The sequence below is a fragment of the Salminus brasiliensis genome, chromosome 2 (assembly GCF_030463535.1).
Source record: "Salminus brasiliensis chromosome 2, fSalBra1.hap2, whole genome shotgun sequence".
Lineage (NCBI taxonomy): Eukaryota > Metazoa > Chordata > Actinopteri > Characiformes > Bryconidae > Salminus > Salminus brasiliensis.
In genome coordinates, this window is record NC_132879.1 from 4874445 (window position 1) to 4895841 (window position 21397).

General features: G+C 39.8%; 2 protein-coding genes across 2 annotated transcripts; one reads left to right on the forward strand and one right to left on the reverse strand.

The window, feature by feature from the left end:
• Positions 1–1542: 1542 nt before the first annotated feature.
• On the reverse strand, positions 1543–12471 carry usp44 (ubiquitin specific peptidase 44). The gene is made up of 8 exons (XM_072673528.1): positions 12401–12471; positions 7822–8075; positions 6326–7324; positions 5599–5856; positions 5290–5485; positions 4692–4800; positions 4408–4613; positions 1543–2956 (listed from the first exon to the last, which is right to left on the reverse strand). Exons 2-8 carry the CDS (start codon positions 7996–7998, stop codon positions 2826–2828), a joined length of 2076 nt encoding a protein of 691 aa, XP_072529629.1. The 5' UTR covers positions 7999–8075; positions 12401–12471; the 3' UTR covers positions 1543–2825.
• A 1523-nt stretch (positions 12472–13994) lies between these two features.
• Positions 13995–19750, forward strand: depdc4 (DEP domain containing 4). The gene is made up of 9 exons (XM_072673529.1): positions 13995–14070; positions 15147–15564; positions 15975–16126; positions 16367–16562; positions 16817–17052; positions 17342–17484; positions 18416–18541; positions 18674–18752; positions 19089–19750. The coding sequence occupies exons 1-9, from the start codon at positions 13995–13997 to the stop codon at positions 19286–19288; spliced, it is 1626 nt and encodes a 541-aa protein (XP_072529630.1). The 3' UTR covers positions 19289–19750.
• Positions 19751–21397: the final 1647 nt, after the last annotated feature.

Sequence of the window (21397 nt, forward strand, 5' to 3'; positions counted from 1 at the left end):
CCCTCGATGGGTTTATTAGTTATGAATAAAGTGTGAAAAATGGATTTCCCCTTTTATTCAGGAGGGCATTTTTATTTAAGTGGCACAAGGTGGCCCCATATATACATGTAAGGCTTTCACTCCTGAGTGCATATGTATAAACAGGCTTATGCAAAAGTTTGGGCACCCCTTTTATAGATTTAAGGGGTGCCCATACATATGTACTCAGATGTGAACGCCAAACAGTAATTAGATCACTAATGGAAAATCCTGTTTATTGCCTGAAATTTAGTTCTTGAATTATCTCTTGAATGGCAGTGATGTCACTGATGCCTAAGGCGAACGCTGCACTGCTTGTAATTACAGAAAACAAAGTCTGTAGACTTTGAATTTATCAGCCACTCATTTTCTCCAAGGCAGATGTTTGCGCCGGTGCTGTTTTATCAAGAATGCAATTTAGGGGTTTCAGAACAATAACCTTGCCATATCATCATTGATAGGCATTTGCTTAAAACCACAATACTGATAGCAATATTATGTGCAACACTGGATCCTGGTAGATGGTAAATATGATGCACGGATAGGTTTAGCCTTTGTTCCATTGTACCATTAGTTACAAGAAGACATAATGTTAACTCTACTGCTTAGCTTGTGTAACATGTTATTTTCCTCCAAAGATATTTACTGTAATAAAATGTACAAACCTGCAAATACAGGAACTTAAACCGTGATTTTTGGCTCTGTTCATTGTTTGGTTGCACCCTTAAAGGGACACTCTGGCCAAAATGAAAAATGTAACCACTGTTAAAACTGTTGTAGACTTGCCTAATCACATTCCTACAGCTGTGCTGGAGTAGTCAGAGGAGCAAGATTTTCCAGTTTAAAAGATAAGTAAAACCCCCATTTCTGGTGATGCATGTTCAAGGTCAGAAAAGCTTCAAGTGGGGTAGGGGGGGCAGGGTGTTTATCCTACCAATGTTTTTAAATGGATTTTTGTGGCCGGGCTATACTCCACATCTATTCTTCTCGTAAATGGTCTATCAAAAACTATGCTATGTTGTTCAACAGCCAAGGTAAGGCACTACAGCTAGCTTGGTCATACATATTAGTCTATAGAGCAGGGGCTAGGCCAGCAGTCAGGATTGTCTACACTCTGCATGCTGGGTACTGTAGTGAGAGAACTAAACAAAATGATGGCTAAAAAAATATAAACAAAATATAAAACTGCAAATTCTGCCAAACCTTTTAAGGCTGTGGGATATAATGCTAAAATACACAATACTGGATAATGCGACAAACAACATGAAACGCTAGTTTTCAGCCAGAATGCCCCTTTAATAATTAGAAATCATTCTCTTTGATTGGAAGTTTGCCAATGTGCTGTGTAAAAAGAACAGAAAGCTCTGAGTGTACAGAGATGTAGCTTTAGTATGCAGTGTTTGAGAAAGTGTGTGCATTAAAAAGCAGAAAAAGGAAGCTGAAAATGCCTCCAAAGTGGCAGTAAGACATGTTGCAACCACAAGGGAACGTCTTGTTTCTTTTCTTTCTTTTTTTCTAAAAAAATGCAAAAATATTCTTTTATTGAGGTAAATTTCTCTAAAAATTGAGGTAACAATTTGCATAGTTTTACATCTATACCTGCTAAAGAGTGGTGCATTGTGGACTGAAAAGAACCAGATACAGAGGCAGATTCGGAGGGGTGTGCGAGCTTAAAACCAAGAAGAATTACCTCCTTTCTCTCACATCCACAAAAACACACGCGCACACACACACACCCACACCTACACAGAGAAGGTGCTAACCACAACAGTCACATGTGTCCAAATGTGTCCAATGAGCTACTAAAACACACAAACACACTCACTCACATACAGGTGGATACTGTACATACAGCATACATTTTGTCTTCGCTGGTAAGAACATTAACAGTTTTTTTTCTCTAAATCACTTTCTTTTGTAAAAAAATAAAAAAAATCTTGTTTACCCAAGAACTGAGTATATAAAAAGTACATTCTGGAAAGTCTAAACATAAAATAAACAAACAAAAACAAAACAAAAAAAAACACAATCCTGAATTGTTTAAAGTCATGCTCCGAATGCTCATAAGGAGCTGATAACACTAGAACAGTCTTAATGAACTGGTCTACAAACATGGCAGGGCACTTTAAGAGGACGTGGGGGATATTGTCAGTTTCACACACACACACACACACACACACACACACACACACACACACACACACACACACACACACACACACACACACACACACACACCTGTGATACTGACATCACAGTGATGCCGCTTGCAACTTTGTCCCTTTGTAAAGAGGGCTGAAGCAAATCAGGAAACAGTCGACATTCAAAAGTTGTGTTTTTCCTCTACACTTTGGTTTGTGGGCAGTATTCAGCAAACTTCCAGCTGCATTAAAGTTAACATTAAAAAAAAAAAATTATAGACCCTCTCAGACTCAAATACAAGCTGCAATAATGCTTCTGGCTAGGACTGACATCTTACTGACTTACTTTGTCTCGCTCAGACTCAGACTCAGACTCACACACACACACACACACACACACACACACACACACACACACACACACACACACACACACACACACACACACACACACACACACAGCTACAATCACTGCAAGAGTGCCGCCTGCCAAAGATCTGTGTAAGGCATTAAGAGCGTGACAGAACACACTGTCTCCAGAACCGCTGAACGCTACTACAAATACAGACACGCGCAAACACGCGTACACAGACTAACTGTCTTATCATCATATCAACAGAATGTACAATACAATGTCTCTGTGGCTGACTGGATGCTGAGCAGGGGTCAGAGGTCGCTGGCCTTGCTTTTGTCCTGAGAGCTTCTCTGGGTGTAGAAGAGAATATAGGCCTGTGCCTTACACACCTCCTCCACTGCACACACACTCAGCTTTGAGTCATTACAGTGCACCCAAAATCCTGAAAAAAAAGAAGAAAAACAAATTATATTACAATCAGCTCATGGTTCAATTCACGATTTATAAATAAAGGATAAAGGATAAAGGATAAAGGTGCACGTATTCGTCAGAATTCGTAAGAATCTCAGGATACACTGAAGAAATTCTGAATGAAGAAATTCGGCCAAGTACAAGACATAAATAAACTATTTTCAACATTATTAACATTGTGTTTTTCAGAATCAATAAAGCAATGCAAAACATTTTGTGGTATGTATAAAAAATTTTCTTGACACCCCTAGACTGCATACATGTTTTCTCTCAAGTCTGCATCTATATCATATATGCATCTACTAACGAGAGCAGAGTCAGGAGGCGGGAGGGGTGTTTACACCTTGTCACTTCATGTATCTTGAGTGTCAGGATTATATCAGAATATGGCCAAGCCAAGACATATTTTGTACCTTACGATACAACCAATACTGCCTCCACAGGCAGTTCTCCGCTGAGCATGTGATTAGTATCTGTGAGAAAGATAACCACGGAGGACGAGAGCATGTAAAAATGCAAATTTCGGGACAGCAACCATCTTTAGAAAGACACATAACGAGTGAATTTGCATATTCCATCCGACGCACTGATTGGATTTCAGTCTGACCAACCGGAGACGTATATGACTACCCAGAGTAAATGCATGTGACTACAATCTTACCAGGATACAATGCAGATACTAGTCAAATGAAGTGATCAGGTCTATACCGGGTCCAATACCCTACCAATTAGTGTCAAGCAAATCGCATGCCTAATCAATACATACAACTCCTAATACATCGAGTTAAGATTTAAGACAATGTTGAGATTACTTAATTTGATTACTATTCCTAACATTCTATAGACAGCTGCCAACATTAAATCCTTGCTGTCTGTCGGGTGTGTGCACTCTGGCTTTTAATAGTATTAAACAATCCAGCAGAACTAAATGCTCACTAGAGACAAGAAAACCAAATCAAATTTCATAACCTTTCCAAAACATTTAACTATTCTAACATTATTTATAGAAGTGTCAATATGCTTGACATCATGGTCTAGAAAGAGATTTTAAAGACCTAAATTTCACTTGACTTTGTAAAGACTGTGGAAACCCTGCATTCAGTTCCAGCATGCACTTATTTAGCCAATGTTCCAGATGATTAGTCAGAATTTCCACTAGGTCAAACCTAGTGCAATCATCATGCAGTCCTAAACATCTTAGTGTTGCTGAGAAAAGCAAAACTCTGAGACTCAACAGCTGAGAGACAAAGCAGGGGTTATTTTAAGCCCTGTATTTATCCTTTTCAAATCCAGGCAATTTAAAGCTTAGCATATTTTTGTGGTGTTTATGGGAAATCCATGGAAACAAACTAAAACTGGATTGAATTTGGTCTCAAAGAAAGCTATTTAAGTTAAACGGGCTTGACAGAGGCAGGCTCATACCTCCTTCTGTGTTATAGCAGAAAGCTGTGTAATGCCCCGAACCAAAGCCCTTCCCATGATGCATCACAACAGCAGAGAGTTGGTAGAGGAAGTGTTGGGGCCGTGGTGATGTGTTGGAGTCTTTGCAGCAGTACGGCTCCATGTTCAGCTCCTGCTCAAACTTGACATGAACACCAATCTTCTCCCTGTGGTTACGACCAGACCATCTACACAAGCACAAAAAAAACACTATCAGATAAACATTCACAGTATGCTCACACAAGAGAGTATGTCACTGTATTTACCTGAAGCGTTTGAGGTGCAGTCGTAGGACATGAGGCAGTTTGTAAACCATTAGCTGCTTCTGAGCTTCTGTCAGAACCACTTGCTTAGAGCAGAAACGGCGCCGCTTATCTGAGAAAGAATAACTCATGTTAGAACTACATACGCTATACAGACAAAAGTAGGGACACTGCTTATCTGAGTTTCTGCCAAAATCATCTGTAAGTAACTATCTAGTGTGTAGGGAAGATTTTCTAATACATTTTGGAGCACAGTTGTGAGGATTTGATTGCAGGATGCTGAATGATCACCTTCTCACCTAATCCCCAATTCCCCAAATCATCCCAAAAGTATTAAATCATTCCAGATTACACAGTTCCACTGCTCCACAGCTAAATGATGGGGGAGAGGGGGGCTTATACTCCCTATACCACACCTGGCATTAGGTTCATGTTTATCTGCTCCAGAGAGTCTTATTCTATTGGCAGTACTTCTCTACAGGGACTAGACAAGTTGTGTGTGCACATCTGTGTCAGTAATAGGGGAACCCAAAGTAGTTGAATGCATTCATTAGAAGAAATCTGGACATATAGTGTATGTGAGAGATGAGATGAGACTCACTGTTGCAGTGATCACAAGCATAGATGGCTCCTTCTAAAGCCTCAGTCTCCGTAAACTTGGCCAACATCTCAGTCAATCCACATGGAACCTGTGCAGCATCCTTACTGTTGCTATGGTAGCGCTCTGGAAATTCTAATGACAGATCCCAGAACGGCTCCACCGTGTTAGAGCGGTGATCGCAAGCCAAACACCTCACCTACACAACAAAATACAACATTATAATCATATAACATTTCAAAATGTACTTGATGAAAAGTACATTTTTGTTAGGCACAAGTCATTAGAATTTTTGGAATTAGAGCTCCTTACCTGACTCAAAAGCTGGCCATGAAAGATGGTGTTTACCACGCTGAGCACCTGTTTGATAAGCCGTCTCTGATTGGCTGGCACAGTGGCGGGCGTTAATGTTCCAGTTCGCTCCAGCTCATGCTGGACCTTGTCCAGGAGCTCGCACAAAAACTCCTGTGCATCCTGTTGTGCGTAGCCTCTGAACGCTGGGATCAGCTGCCACACTGAGTGCAGCATTGCAAAGGGTGACACCAGGGCCCATTTCCCTGACCACATCACCTACAAACAGAGACCCACATACCCTGATTAGGCTCCACAGCATGATATACAACAGCTTCATTCACATGGAGGTGCCAAGGTTAGCATTACTCTGCCAAATTCTGTTCTGAAACACCACCTCGAGATCATTTCATAATTTAGCCTTATCAAAAAGTTGGTTTAAAGCAATTCAAGCCGCCGGGTGTAAATCTCTGACCTCACAACAATAAATGCATAAGGACAAACAGAAAAGAATTGCATGCTAAGAAATCTTACATGTTACCAGAATGTGATTATTTTCCAAATAATTATTGAAATATAATAACTTACAAACATGTAAACTACTTGTAATGGAATATAGACAATAAACACAGTACATCATGCTGCTATTCTTGAATTTTAACATTTACTACAAGAAACTGAACTGCCAGCTTCAGATGCAGATTCAGACCCGTAATAGCTTGTTCCCTATAGTCAAAGAACCATGTACCTGGAATAAAGTGTGTAACTCATGACAAAGAGAGATGTGTTTGGAGCTAGGCTCTTTGGGCTGGATGAGCTCCATACTCCGTGAGCGAGATGCCCCTCCACTGAGCCCTGAGCCTGGTCCGGAGGCTTTAGGCTGAGTGCCGTGCTGAGCGGAGAGCCCTAGCTTACGGCTGACGGCGGATGCCAGCAGCTCAAGGGCCTGGTTCAGATCGAGTCTTAAAAAGCATTCCCTAAAAACGTGCAGGTGACTCAAAACCTGTAGTATGGAGTTCATGTAGCACGTGTTGCCAAGGTTACGCAGGCCCGTCACACCTGGCGTGACAGTGGGCCGCCTTTTGATAGGAGAGTCGCCCGGTGATTTTGGGGGTGGCGCTCGAGTCTGTTTGGCCTTGGTCTGGGGCCTTGGCCTCTTTTGAGGCGTTTTGCTTTTAGGAGTCCGTACAGCAGGGGGTGGAGCCGGTTTGTGTTTGACAGATTTAATTGGATTGACTGGTCCAGTTACAGCAGAGGCCGCTTTCTGGCTCTGCCGTCGAATGCGGTGACTTTTCCGGGGCGGAACACTCTCCAGCTCCTCCCTGAGCTGTCGTTTAAGCTTCCGCCTCCTCTCTCGTGCCTCCCTCTTTCTCTCCTCCTCTTCCTCCAGCTGCCGTGCTTCCTCCAGACGCTTCCTACCGCGGTCCGTCTGCTCAAACCAGACGCGAAAGATGCGGCCCATCAGGGCCCGGCGGCGGTGCCACAGTGCCGTGAACATGCGATCCTCGTCTCGCAGCTGCAGCTCCCGCGTATTGCCGTGAGCCGGCTGCTCGGGCGGGGCTGCAGCAGAGCGCAGTGTGCGTCCACTCCGCGTAGTGACTTCATAGCGCTGGCTCTTTATGGCGCTAAGCGTGCTGCGCAGCAGCTTCAGATCACCCGTAGCGTTGTCGTTCAGCACATAGTCGTCACAGAGGTAGCAGAAGACGTACAGCTCGTTCACCTCCATGGCCAAAGGGTGGTGCTGCTCCTGCAGGATGAACAGAGAAGCCTCTCAACAACAGATCGAGCAGACAAATTGTGAAAAAAAAAAAGTTCGGAATAAAATGAGTAATTATAACTTATTATTATTATTAATATTAATAAGTAATTATAATATAAGCATGTGCTCATTATGGGGGAGGGGGGATACTGAGCTGCTTCCAAAAAAGTACTACAAATAAAAGAAATGCATACAATTACATTATTTCCAAAATAAATTAATCTTAAAGTCTATAAATTATTTAAAAATTATATAATACATCCTCGAGAGTTAAAGTGACATGCTCCTGTGAGTAAGGACATCATAATATGAAAGAATATGATCCTAGATATGGACTAAGAGTTCTATAAAGCCCTATAAAAACAAGCCCAGAAATATAGAATAATTAATCAACATTTTGGAGTGTAAATTACAGAGCAATCACTAGTCTCCAAATGGCATAAGAGGGTATAAACAATCCACCACCGCACAGCACATTTGCATACCTGGAAGTGCTGAAGTGCATGCTCTTCTATGTAGCGTCCACAGGCCACGTGCGAACAGCTGAGGCACGCCCACACAGACTCGGTGGTATTGCAGTCCACGCAGTGCCATTTCTGCGGGTTCAAGATGGAGTGGTCCCGCGCAAGCCTCAAGCGACCTACGTGCTTACACCTGTCCATCACAGTCACAACCACTTCACATCACCATGGTGAAGGCAGCCAGTGGTACAACTACCTTCTCCCAGGGCATGGCTTATCTGGAGAGACAGATGGAAACGGGATCAGCGGAAGGAAAAAAAATCTGTATGAAACATTGTCATATTCAAGCTTCAATCCCAACAACACCGCTCCACTGTTAACAACACTGCTGTAATCCACTGCTGGGAAAATAATGACACGTAGGCTACCCACTGAAAGGCCTTTAACTGTTAGTGAGCCCTACATGAGAGTTCTGAAACATCCATAAAATTAAAAGCAGGACCCACACCTACACTCCAGTTTTCACTCTGTCATGTTATAAAGACTCGACCTGGTTAGAATAAACAACATAAAACTTTCTGATTGGTCAAATGTGACCATGTTTTGTATATTAGCACCTCTGAATGAACATCTAACAATATCCATGTAGAGGTCGACCGATATTTGCCTTTTTTTTTCTGCATTGGTTGATATCCGTGCTTAGTAGCGCTGATTTCAAGCCAGGCACGACTGAGGGCAGCCCCGTGTTTTTAGTAAAAGATGGGTAGAGTGAGGAAGACTCAGGGGTAGAACTCTGTGATATGGTAAAAATACTACAATTTTAAAAGACTTCAAAACATCAGTAGCGACAGATCTTTAAAAACTACTATTCAGATCCTCTCCTGTACTGAGTACAGTGATTGTTATTCAACATCTGCTGCTCTTCATCTAATTAAACCAGTCTAATTACACTGTTTGTAAGTGTCCGTATCCTCGAAATACTTACAAAAGCTTATATTTATCACGATAACAAGATTTATCACAATACGATAAAATATCATCATATTGACCAGCTCTACTCAGGGGCCGCAATTGAGTTATTATTAAATTAAAGCACATTCCTTTTATATTTTTCTGTAATGTTTATTATTATTATCATCATCATCATCATCATTTATACATAATTTCCTTCACTCAAAAATGCAGGGTTTATATATTTTAGTTTTCATTTTTTAAATATTTTTATTTATAAAGATGGTTCAAATAAGTGTTTAATAAACGAACTAATAATAAAATATAAAGTTCAGAAATGCTGTGCATCCACTTGTCATTAGTAATAAGAGCACATATCGGCCATGGACTTTAGATTTAATTAAAAAAAATAGTAGAAAAAAAAAAAAAAAAAAAAAAAAAAGAGAACACACATTTTAAATATGGAGAGTAACGTGTAAAGAAGCCGTATGAACAAGCGACCACTCTCACAGACACAGCCATCAACTCATATTCCAACTAGACATTCTCATTTATCTGTGTTAATCACAATACCATTCAACAATGCCTAGGTGAATGCTAGTGCTGAACAGTAATACTGGTATTGGCACACAATTCTCATACTCATCAGTCAAACATATCTCCTCTCATATTGATCATCACAACTCGCTGTACTTGGGAATCTGTCTGTTAAACTTGTTGTGTTTACAGCTGGTTCAAAATGCAGCCGCAAGGAAAAAAAAAGGGAGAGCATTAGCCCTGTACTTGAACCATTGTATTGGCTACCCGTACGACACAGAGGTGACTTTAAAGCGTTACTATTTGTTTTTAAAGCTTTAAATGGCTTGGCCCAGATATACATCTCTGACCTCCTCTGTTTCTGTTCCACCTCACAAGCCTTACGGTCATCCAACCAATTGCTCTTAGCACTCCCTCACTCTTGGAGGAGGTTCCGCTATTCATAAAGAAATCACTCACCATAGATATTTTTAGTCCAATTATTTATTCCCTCAGGCGATAAAGTCCTTAATGCATGCCGCTCTTACACTTGGTTTAATTGTTAGGCCTTTTATTTGTTTTTATATGCATGTTACCTTCTTGGTGAATTTATAACTTTAACTAGTTGTTTGTTTATTAAAGTTATTGTGCAGCAACTACACCGCCATTTGTTGTAGGGGTCTGTAATTTGACTATTTTATTTTGTTATTGTAATACACAATACACCTTTCTCAGTGTACTGTGGATATGGTCAGTATTTAAAGACTGACCATCTGCACGTTTCATTAGAGAGTTAGTAGTCCTCTTAAATTGGATGGAGCACATGGGGTTTCTAATTAAAATTCACTGTAGTATAGGAGAGTATTTGGGTAATAGTTTTATAAGAACCTGCTGCTGCTGACGGTGTATTTTGTCTACATGTCAAAATACCACAAATATCATATAAAGCAAATGTCTTTAAATACTGTGATACATTTTTTTTTACCATATTACCCAACTCTAACGTCTTGGCTTGGCTTAAAAGTACTACAGAAATAAAAGATTACATGACTTACATTTAAAACATTTGATTACACTTAGCTATTGTGGGAAAATGTCTTTATTGTATCCAATTAATTAAATTTTCTGCATATGTAAACCTACACATTTAAAGCTTTTATTTATTTCTGTCTTTCTAAATCATTCAGGTTATTCCTAATAATTTTCTAATAATCTATTTGCATTAATAAACAATGGTTTGTTTATCAGTAGCAGACCTCTATTCCCATTGCTTCCCATTATTATCTACTATACCTATAACAAGATCGTTTTGTTATTTTTGCCATGAACAAATAATATACAGCTCAATGGCAGATTGGTCGGTCAATGGCAACAGCCTTCTTAAAATAGATTACACGCAAAAAATAAATAAATAAATAAATAAATCACAATTATACACATTCTACCCCACTCCTCAAACATGAATAAATAAATAAATACTTGCACCTTAGTAATACACTCTGTCTTTGAAAACTCAGTCTATCTTTGTGTGATAAGTTTATCTGTCAGCTTTTCTACTGGGCTACCCCAGTCCAGTGTTCCTGATGCACAGCACCTTTTATAATAATTTCCAACTCTTGATACACCTGACTCAACTAATCAGCCCACTGACGAGCCCTTTATGAGTTTACAATGGGTGTGTGTAGCCGGAAAACACTAAAATGTGCAATGAACGATCGTCCCCAGGAGCAGGACATGGAAACACTGCTGCGTAAGTGTGAGGTAGGGACAGAAACACGGGCTGAAGTTTACCCCTGTCCTGCAGCACACACTTGACTGCTTACCCTGCTCGAACCCACGCCAACCTTGGCTTTACTGTCCTTTCTATTCCCGATTCTACAAGGCAGCCCTGCTCTCTGACACCAAGCACCACTCGTTAAACATGTAAACACACCCAGTGCAAACTCATGAAAGGCCTGACGGGTCGAGTCAGGTGCGTTAAGGAAAGGAAACACCAAAATGTGCACGCCAGGTGTGTGCACTGCATGCAAGACCCCAGATGTACGTCTGGGACACACTGCTGTATACGAGTGAAAAATGGAGGGAAAGTGAAAAGGAAGTGCAGGCTTCGTTTTGGGTTTTTTATACATTTTCCACGTCCTACACCACACACTTTAGTGATTACCCTGCTGTAACCCACTTCACCTTTCTCTTACCTGTTCTTTCTATACATCTGATATTTTCTTCTTCCTCTTCATGAGGAATTCCTGCTTTTGGGCACCGAACCCTGCTCAGGTTTTCCTGATCTAAACCTAAACTAAACTGCAAACTCATTAAAAAGGCCTGATAATGAGCTGTGGGGCTGAATCAGGTGTGTTGGAGAAGAGAGACACCAAAAAATGTGCACTCCAGTGGGACACCAGGGGGTCTTTCAAAACAAAGAAGGGTGTCTTAGGTTCGCCTGCAGTTAAAGCCCTGAGCTGAGGGACATACTGGACCGTACTGGACTACTAGGCTTCATCTTCGGGCTTAAGTTAACCGGCTAAGCTTTGTGAAACACTCCCCAGCAGCAGGGATTAGGAGGAGCAGTCCAAGAAACCGGCTGGCTTTCAGTCTCAGGACAGGGCAGCGTTTCCAAAGGCGTCCAAAAGGCGCTAACAATAATCCTAGCTTTCATCAGTGTGTTTACAAAACCCAGCGATTATATGCATATTGTACACATGGAGATATAAAACCTTCAATTGTGTTAAACCTCTAAATCTGGTCGTAAAACTAAAATCAGGACACAAATATGAGTGACAAGGCACCGATTTATGATACATCTGAGGTTCCGGTGAGATTTAGGATTTTACAAAAACCAAGACCGGATTAGCAAGAGATATTTAGGCAATTTAGCCAGAAGACAACGGCTGATTAAAGGACACTGCCAGTCTGTATGGCAATGAAGTCAGCTAGAGCCCCAGCAGCTCCAGTGCTGACCTGCTAACCAGATAATGCTGTGCTAGCTAACATTAGCAGGCTAAGTGTGGATTAGGCTGGAAGGTGATCACACGCGGTCACTGGAGCTCGATATCCCGCGTCAACTACGGTTGACATCCGCCACCTTCATGTTCCGATTAAAGCTGTTTCGGGGTTAGACACAGAAACCAGTACATACCTGCTTTTTCCACTAGCGGTGTCTTAACTTAGGCTACACATCGGGCACAAACCGCAGTCGCCATCTTGTCTACAGTTGTCGCGTGGTGTTCCCTCAGTGCGACATTACGTTGAAGATTACGCAGCATTACGTCGGCACACTGGGGCTCCTCGGCTGTGTTCCAATTCGGCATTCTGTACTTGCGTACTTGTACGCTGGATAGTGCACATTAGGAAGGATGTTGTCATTTAAAATAATAATAATAATATCTAACAATATTTATAACAATCCCAATACATAAAGTACATTAGCCAGAGCAGGAATGTAGGTCTGAAAGCAATGGAAAAAAAAACAATAGCTAATAGCTTTATTGCACATTAGTCATCACGTTATTGATAATCTCTGATGGCAGATTTTGAACTATTATTGTTTACTTAAATAAACCTCTATTGCAAGAGGTACTTGTTCCTGTTGTTGCTGACATGACTTCAGACATCAGACTCGAACGACTACTAGACATAGCAATACTAACCAGAGAGAGTATGGTTTAACAGCGGTCTGGTTTACACTAGCTAACTGAAGCACAGCAAGAAAGACGAGTGAAGTGCCCTTAAAACACAATAGAGGGAATTGGAGCGCAGCCCTCCATTAAGCATAGAAGGCAGCCTCTTTTTCAAATAAAGTAACAAGGGATAATCTGGCACTTTGATAACGACGGTAGAGCAAACAGTGTGTTTCATTCTTATGTCACAGGCACAGTATTTTGCATAAGCAAGACAGCGGGTGTTTTCTAGTCTTCTTATCAGAAGACGACGTTTTTCGTGTTAGTAAACAAAGCGGCTTTGCCCGCCTATTTACATCACTTCCACCAGCTTCTGCGTAGATCCACCCATGCACGGATTCACCGGCTTCAAACCATTTAGCTAAAATTGATCTACAATGAGCAAACAGGGAGGGAAATTAAAAAACAAACAAACAAACAAACAAATGCTATAGCCCTAAAATAATTAATGGGCATCCAACATGAATATTTTAGCAAACCATTTATTTATTAGTTCAGCTAAAGAGATTACGTGTGATTAACAGCAATTACTGCTCAGTACGGACAATTTAGCTAGCTATTTATTTTTTTCATTTTTTTATTATTATTTTGGTCAGCATTTAAATTACTTTAACAAAACAGTGGCCATTTAGTTGAGCAGCAAAGCTCAACTAAACATAAACTAGCCTCATTATAGTGGTGCGTCAAGTAGCTAAATTACTTCAGCATTTTGTTCTGTATATTTGCAGGCAAGTCGTTTTGTTTGAGAAAACTGCATACCTGAGGAGAATAAGGCTAAATGATCGGCTGATTTTTAAATTGTCAGATTGACTTTTATTTTGAAGATTTGACTTGTTTATTTTTGGATCAGTTTTTTTCATTATTAACATTTAATCTAAAACCAGCATTTTATGACGATTACTTGTTTGTGTGTTATTATTATAATTAATTTAGATGTTTATTGAAAATACAAACAACAATAAGAATAAAATGTGCGGATTATATATTTGTAATCGTTTCCGTCCGTTGTTGTGTGAACGGTTTTAGAGGGGTGACGTAATTTCCTGCTCGGTGATGGCGGTGGATTTGACTCCGAGGTTCAGGAGGCTGAACAGCCAAACAAGATGTTTTCGAGAAAACAAACCAGCAGGTAACTCTAACCTTAGTCACCTTTAATGTGCATACCCATGGCTGACAATATCGTGTTAGCTAAATACGCTAAATATTTCTAGGTTTGTAAATACTAATGTGTAAGTACGTTATAACTACGTGTAATTACACCTTTATAACCACTGGCTTTCATGATTAGCTACGTTAGCAGTTTGTAATATGCATCCAACATACATGTCCAAATGTTTGTGGACACCCCATTCTAATGAACACATTCAACTACTTTAGGTTGTCCCCATTGCTGACACACAGCCTGTGTAGTCCCTGCAGATTAGGCAATGCTCCAAAATCTAGTAGACAGCCCTCTTCCCTGGACAGTGGAGACAGTTACCCCAACAAAACCTATGATTTCGGAAGAAAAAACAAATGAACAGGTGTCCCAATTTCTTTGTCCATATGGTGTAGTATATTGGAAAATCCTGAATCTAGTAGACAGCCCTCTTCCCTGGACAGTGGAAACAGTTTCCCCAACAAAAGCAGGATTACCTTTTTAAGGTCTATGATTTCAGAGGAGAAAATAACTGAACGGGTGTACCAGTATGTTTGTCCATATGGTGTAGTATATATCTAACACAATGGCATATCTATTTATCTATCTTATGAGCTCATATTTTAAGCAAAAACAAAATGTATTAACTTTTAACATAGTATTTTAGTCACATACATAATAATACATAGTACAGCTAGTCCTAAATTATTTAACAACTGTCTGGTCACATAACCCATAACCCAGTGGTGGCTCAGCGGTTAGAGCGCCGGGCTATCGACAACAGGGTTGTGGGGAGTTGGCTGCCCACCGCTCTGGGTGTGTGTGTACTCACTGCCCCTAATTCACTAGTGTGTGTGTGTGAGTGTGTGTTCACTACCACAGATGGGTTAAATGCGGAGGACACATTTCGCTGTACAGTGACAAATACGTGCACCTTTACCTTTTATTAGATAAAATAAGGTCAAAGAAATAAGAATAATAAATAGTGTTAAAATATAAAATAGTCAGAGAAGTCACCTCTATAATACGGTCAGTGGCAGTATGTTTCCTATTTTTCTTTCCATCAGGTGTGACGGGGCCATTCAGAGCGACGCAGCTTTGGCGGAACATTATCGGAGCCTTACAGACACAGGTTGAGGTGAAGCGCCACCGCCAGCACTTGCGGGTGCACAAAGAGTGCTTCACCGGCTCTGATGCTGTTGATGTGGTACTTAGCCATCTCATGCAGAACATCTACTTCTGCTCCAGCGAGGTGTCCCGTCTCAAGGCTGCAAGGCTTTGCCAGGCCCTCATGGATGCACGAGTGTTCGAACCTGTCGGTATGAAGCTCTTTCGCAGGGAGAAAGAGATGGCCTTCGAGGACTCTGGATGCAGCCTCTACCGCTTTCTGGATTGTGACGCTCTTCCAGGATCTGCAAAGAGTGGTGACAATGTGGAGAATGTCACTCCAGTGAAACTAAGCGGAAAGAAAAAGAAGGGGTCCAGGTCAGTAGATAACTCAGGAAGGATGTTGTAATAGTATAAGTTCAATCTACTGTGGCGTTCAAAAGTGACTTTTTTTTGGCTCCTTATAAAACTAAGTACTTAAGCATAATCTGCACATTTCAGGTCTTTCCACAACATTTAAAAAAGATTTAGGTCAGGACTTTCCAAAAGTTTCTTTGTGATGTAGACTTGCTTGTGTGCTTTGGATCATTGCATGGCCCATCTTCAGCTAACAGACAATAGACTTGAAGAGCAGAGCAGAATTCAAAGTTTACTCAATTGTATCAAGTTGGCAAGAGAGTTCTGCAGTTGGCTATGAATGTAAATAATGAGTCTAAATGTAAATTAGCATGATAATGATGATGATCACACTTTGACCACTTCTACTCCTGATATATTTTTGCTTCAAGGTTTGATGATGTGAGGACCATATCCAACCCCTTGGCACATGGATCCTCTGACAGAAGGGTGGAGAGAATACTGCAGACGATAAACCTCCAGCCATCCATGCCCTCTGGTTTAAATCATGCTGGCTTATCCACTAGTTACCTCTCAAAGACAGGTTAGAGAGATGTACATGATACAATGAAATGAAAGGCATGCATTTTGTGGTCCTTTTAGCAGTGGTTTTTTAGGTCCTTTAGGTCCTTTTGTAGTCTTTTAGCAGCTTAAAGTATATGAGATGGTGTAGCAAGCGTCTTCAACTCCTCTTGCCTCTTGAACAGTTACTGAGGGTGTGGTACATATATTTATTTAATGGTCATTTAGGTGGAGAGCTTATCTGTTGTTGTTTTTTTTACAGTGATACAGGAAGTGTGGAAACAACAAACTGTCCTCCAGCTGCTGCAGTTGGTGGAGTTGCCCATGCTGGACTGCATTCTTACCTCACCAGCAAAACCTGAGCCCCTTCGCATGCCCTTGCATCGTAACCATGATGACTTGGTCATCTCCAACACCTGTGTGGACCGAGAGGTGTCTCAGGTCCTCAATCTCCCAGAGTCAGTGTCCAATTGCATTCCTCACAAACAGTGGTTGCTTTGTTATTAGCATGGTTTTACGATGCCCAGACCTGTAATGTAAATACGCAGAACTGTCAAACTAGCCCTTACTTAGCTATTAGCTATTACTGTCATTTTTGCTGTATTGTAAACCTCACATTTAACCTCTAATGAGACATTTTAATCATGACATTCTATTTTTATGTTGAAACTGTTTTGCCAAACATCATTATATCTATGTTTTGTCTTTATAGACTGGATTCATGGCTGATGGCAGCTGCAGATTGCCTGGAACTGTTCCCAGATCAGCTGATTGTTGCGACAGGAGAGCAGCTGGTCCATGACACTGTCAGTGAGGGTGAAGAGAGGCTGGGAGTTCACAAGAGAATGCTGTTTGATACCATAGCAAAGTACTACAGCAGTCAGGAGAAAATGCCCTTACTGGCTGGACGTTACATGGACATCCACGCAGGCATTCTAAAGCTGTTAGGTAAAAGTGGTGCACAGGTGGTAAAAGTGGTGCCCAAGTGTCTTTTAGTGTTCTCCATGCCCCTGCATGCTTGACAACTCATTTACTCACTTAAACTGCTTATGTTATGCTAAGTTTACTTATTTGAATACTGCCCCCGCCAAAAGAGAAAAACACAACCAATATAAAGAGAATCAAACTCAGAATGTATTGTCTGCCCTTGTGCCTCCAATGGCAAATCATATTACAGTATTATTATTAATTATGATTTTTGTGTATGCCTTTTTGTGTGTGTGTGTGTTTGTGTTAGACTGTGGGAGGGGCGAAGATGCTCTGAGAGCATCTCAGCTGTGTCTGCGTCTGTTGGATGCTAGCTCAAGAAATGAGCTGCGCAGGCTTCTGGCTTTCATGGCTGAAGCTGCTGACTCTAAGGCCTTTAAGCTGCACAAACAGGTAAAACATGAATTATTTTGTTAAAACAAAAATATATGTGCTGTAGAGCCTTTGATCTTAGGGCCTATTTCTATTAGATGACACAATAGTACTTTTCCTTTTCTGATGCTAATATTAAGATAATATAAAAAGTTTGGGCATCAGCTAATACTGAGCCAATACTGATGCTGATACATCTGATAGTTTGTTCTTTAAAGCAACATTATGTGGCAATTTTACCATAATGTTTTTTCAGAATTATGTTGATGGTCCACTGACTCTAATAGGGAGGATGCAGTCTCTGTCATTGCCATTCCAGCCTGGAACAGTGCACTATAGAACTTTGAAGGAACAGCACTTCCTGCCAGAACTGCGTAACACTGCGTAACCTGAGTCATATTTGTGTAAAATCCAGTAATATTACTTTGTTGCCTCAGTTCACATGCTTCTTTCACTCTCAGCTTGTCCAGAAATGCATTACAGAATGTGAACACTACAGCAGTACAAGAGGGTACAGCAGTACAACAGTAGGGGGCGCTAAAATCGTGATTTGTATTTACAGCAGTACTAAACAATTAATTACACTCTGCAACTGTAGCAGGGAGAGGTAGGGTAAAAAAATAACAATTCTCGCATAATGCTGCTTTACACTAAATCAAACATTAAAATGAGCTATCCTTAATGGGAGCCCTTCTACCCAACTGGACGAAATACACAGCTAACGACATCACATCACACGGCATGGGTGTGTACTATTTTCAGACGAGATTATCACAGCACTGGATACTCTCTGGAGTATTTTTTCCCCTCTGGTTTCTGATCCAGCATTTTCTGCTGATACTGATATCCATGAACACCTTGGTGTGCTATGTAATGAAGTGTCAGCAGAAGGATGCTGTGAAGAATCTAACACATGGGATGTGGGGTTTCTTTTTTATTTGTTCTGGAACAGATAGAGAACAAGGCCTTGGTTAGCAGGACGTTTGTGAAAGCTGTGCTTCAGAGTAAAGATGTGGCTCGTGCGCAGTGTGAGCAGCTGCTACAGTTTCTAATGGACAACCACTTACATCTGTTTAAGGTAATGTCACTCCAGTCACAATAGCCCTGTATTTGCAAAGGACATACTGGCATTTTTACTTGTAAAATCTGTCACACTGCTTCACCACAGACTGTGCATTCATCTTTGTTTTAATTTACACAATAAAACCAGACTCCAGTGTCCTTGATTGAGACGGTGAGGAAGACCCTTCAAACCTTACAGCAAGGGAGGGATCCGGATAATGTAGCCCGTAAGTATACATAGATTACAGCACATAGCATTACATAACATATCATTGTGAGGGTAAATATCTAACCTCACAATTCAGTTTGATTGCAGATTCAAAAAATGATTTGGTGCATCATAAAATCTCAGATTTCACCTTATTATTATTTTTTTTTTAATTTGGTATCTAAGTTTTAAAAAAGCATTAATATACAGATATGACTGGGTGGCTATTTACTTTATGTTTTTAAAGAATTGAATTGTTTTAGTTTAGTTACTTAATTTAATTGATTCTAATAGTTCAATTTGTACACCCATTCCTTGTGTACAGTAAAACTGAAGCCTATTTGTTGCCTTGTAGTATTTGCATTCTGTCAACAAGTGTCGATGAAGCAGTATAAAGAGCAGCGAGAGAAGACCACCTTTGAAAGCCTAAAGCAGCTCATTGACCACATCACCCTCAGCAACAACCTCTCAACCAAAGAGAGACGGCGGCTCATCAAAGAGTTCCAGAAGCATCACCCAGCTGTGTTTCTTCAGCATTTCTCCTCCACTTTCTAGACAGGAGTACAAGCATGGCAGGAATTTTCTACATTAGACAAAGCTTTGGTACTTTGGTCAGAAGCGTAGCTGTAAGTGCAGAAGGTGTGGGAAATGCAGGGACAGCTTGAATCCTGAGCTGCTGTATGTAATTGCTGAAGGAGGATGAGCTAATTAATGAAAGGGGGAAGCTTACACTTATGACACTAAATCCATATTTTCCATAGCACTGTTATTAACTATGTGTGAATAATTTATAACAAATCGACCAATGGAAAGGATCCAGAGTTGCTTGGAAAATAACTTTTTACATTAATTGAATTTAATAATGTTTATTTTTTAATTCCTATAAAGGACAAAGATAAGATATTGTTATTATAGTGATGCAATGCTAAATGCACACTACTGGACAGTTTCAGAGCAAAGAGACACAAATGTTTCCTTTTGTCCTTTAAGGTCTTATACAGATGTTTACCAGTGAAGCCATGATAATTACAGTATAAATAATTGTTTTCATTTTTTATTTTATTTTAAGCACCTCATTAGGTGAGAATTACTTGAATTGATACATACATATACAAATAGTCAGGAATGTGTTTAATTCTCTTTTGTTCTGCTTTGTTTTGGTAACTTAGTTGACTCAGGTTTTGTTAGAGTCACTGAATGTTGATTTTGTCTTTACACTGTTGTGATTTGTGCAGTTTTTGGGGAACTATGTAATAACATAGAAAGGGACTACTATTGTGAAATGTAGCACAATACTAAATAATTATTAATATGCATCTTAAATATTTAACAAAATTATTTTAAAGCTTGGAAATAAACAAATGAATGATGTTTTAGTTGTATACCTGAACTAGATTAAACATTAATATAGGATTTTGAAATTTGTGAGCAAATAGGAATTGCATTGATAGTGACAATGCTTGGGTTTTATTTTTACAATGCTTATGTTATTGTAGAAGCACTTTTTTCGTACTGGTATCCAACACTGTCATGCAATGTCATGCAGCTCTCATGTGTTATGAAATTCGTTTGCTGGAGTTCTTGTAGCACTCACTCATGCACTAATGTCTTGATGTTACTGAAGTAAAATGCACTTGTTGCAAAAGTATTGTTGTTTTTTTATATAAACCAACAGACTTCCTTGATACGAAAATGCATCTCAGGAATACCACTTACATAAATGTCCATGTTATAAATCACTAATCTCTTAATCAAGCATTACTAATATATGCATGAAAAGCCATTTTAATTTCTAATCCATGGTATTTAACATCACACATAATTTGAACACAACAGCTGCCCTGTACATGGACAGTTCATAACCAATAGAAATGTTAAATAATGGCCTGGGATAAATTCCCTGGTAAAATGGTAAAAAATGTGTAATTCAGGGATGTCCCAAATCACCACTGTCAAATCAGAACTGTTATAAATCAGTAATCTTCATTACTACATTACCTATAAGTCACTGTAAAACCAATGCTTCTAATGCATGGTATTTGATATAAAATATTACATAAACAAAATTACATTTAAACACAGCAGCTGTCCTTTACATTATAGGAACAGTTCATAACCAATAGAAATGCCCATAAAATCCCTTAAATTTATGTTAAATTCTCTTGTAAAGTTACTTGTTTTTTTTTCCTGCACAGTGATAGCATGCAACAATTGCTTTTTAACAATTAACTTTTTTACTACTAAGAAACAAATTGTGAAGCATGTAATACTTAGGACTTCCACCTTACTTAAAAGATTTACATTTTGAAATTTCAATTACTATTTAATAAATTAATAAATATTGAGAACAGAAATCTTGCCTGTAAAAATAGAATTTGTACCATTTTAATAAAAAAAAATTTATTTTTTATTTTTTACTTTTTGTCTGTAACTCAAAAAGAAGCTGAGTTACAGACAGACAACACACACACACACACACCAATAAATAAATAATAAATAAAATATATAGAAGACTTTTATTGTAGGAGTCTGTCATTGAGCACCCACTGGGAAATGTAGTCCCGGTGTGTGTGTGTGTGTGTGTGTGTGTGTGTGTGTGTGTGTGTGTGTGTGTGTGTGTGTGTGTGTGTGTGTGTGTGTGTGTGTCCAGCTTCACTGAAAGAC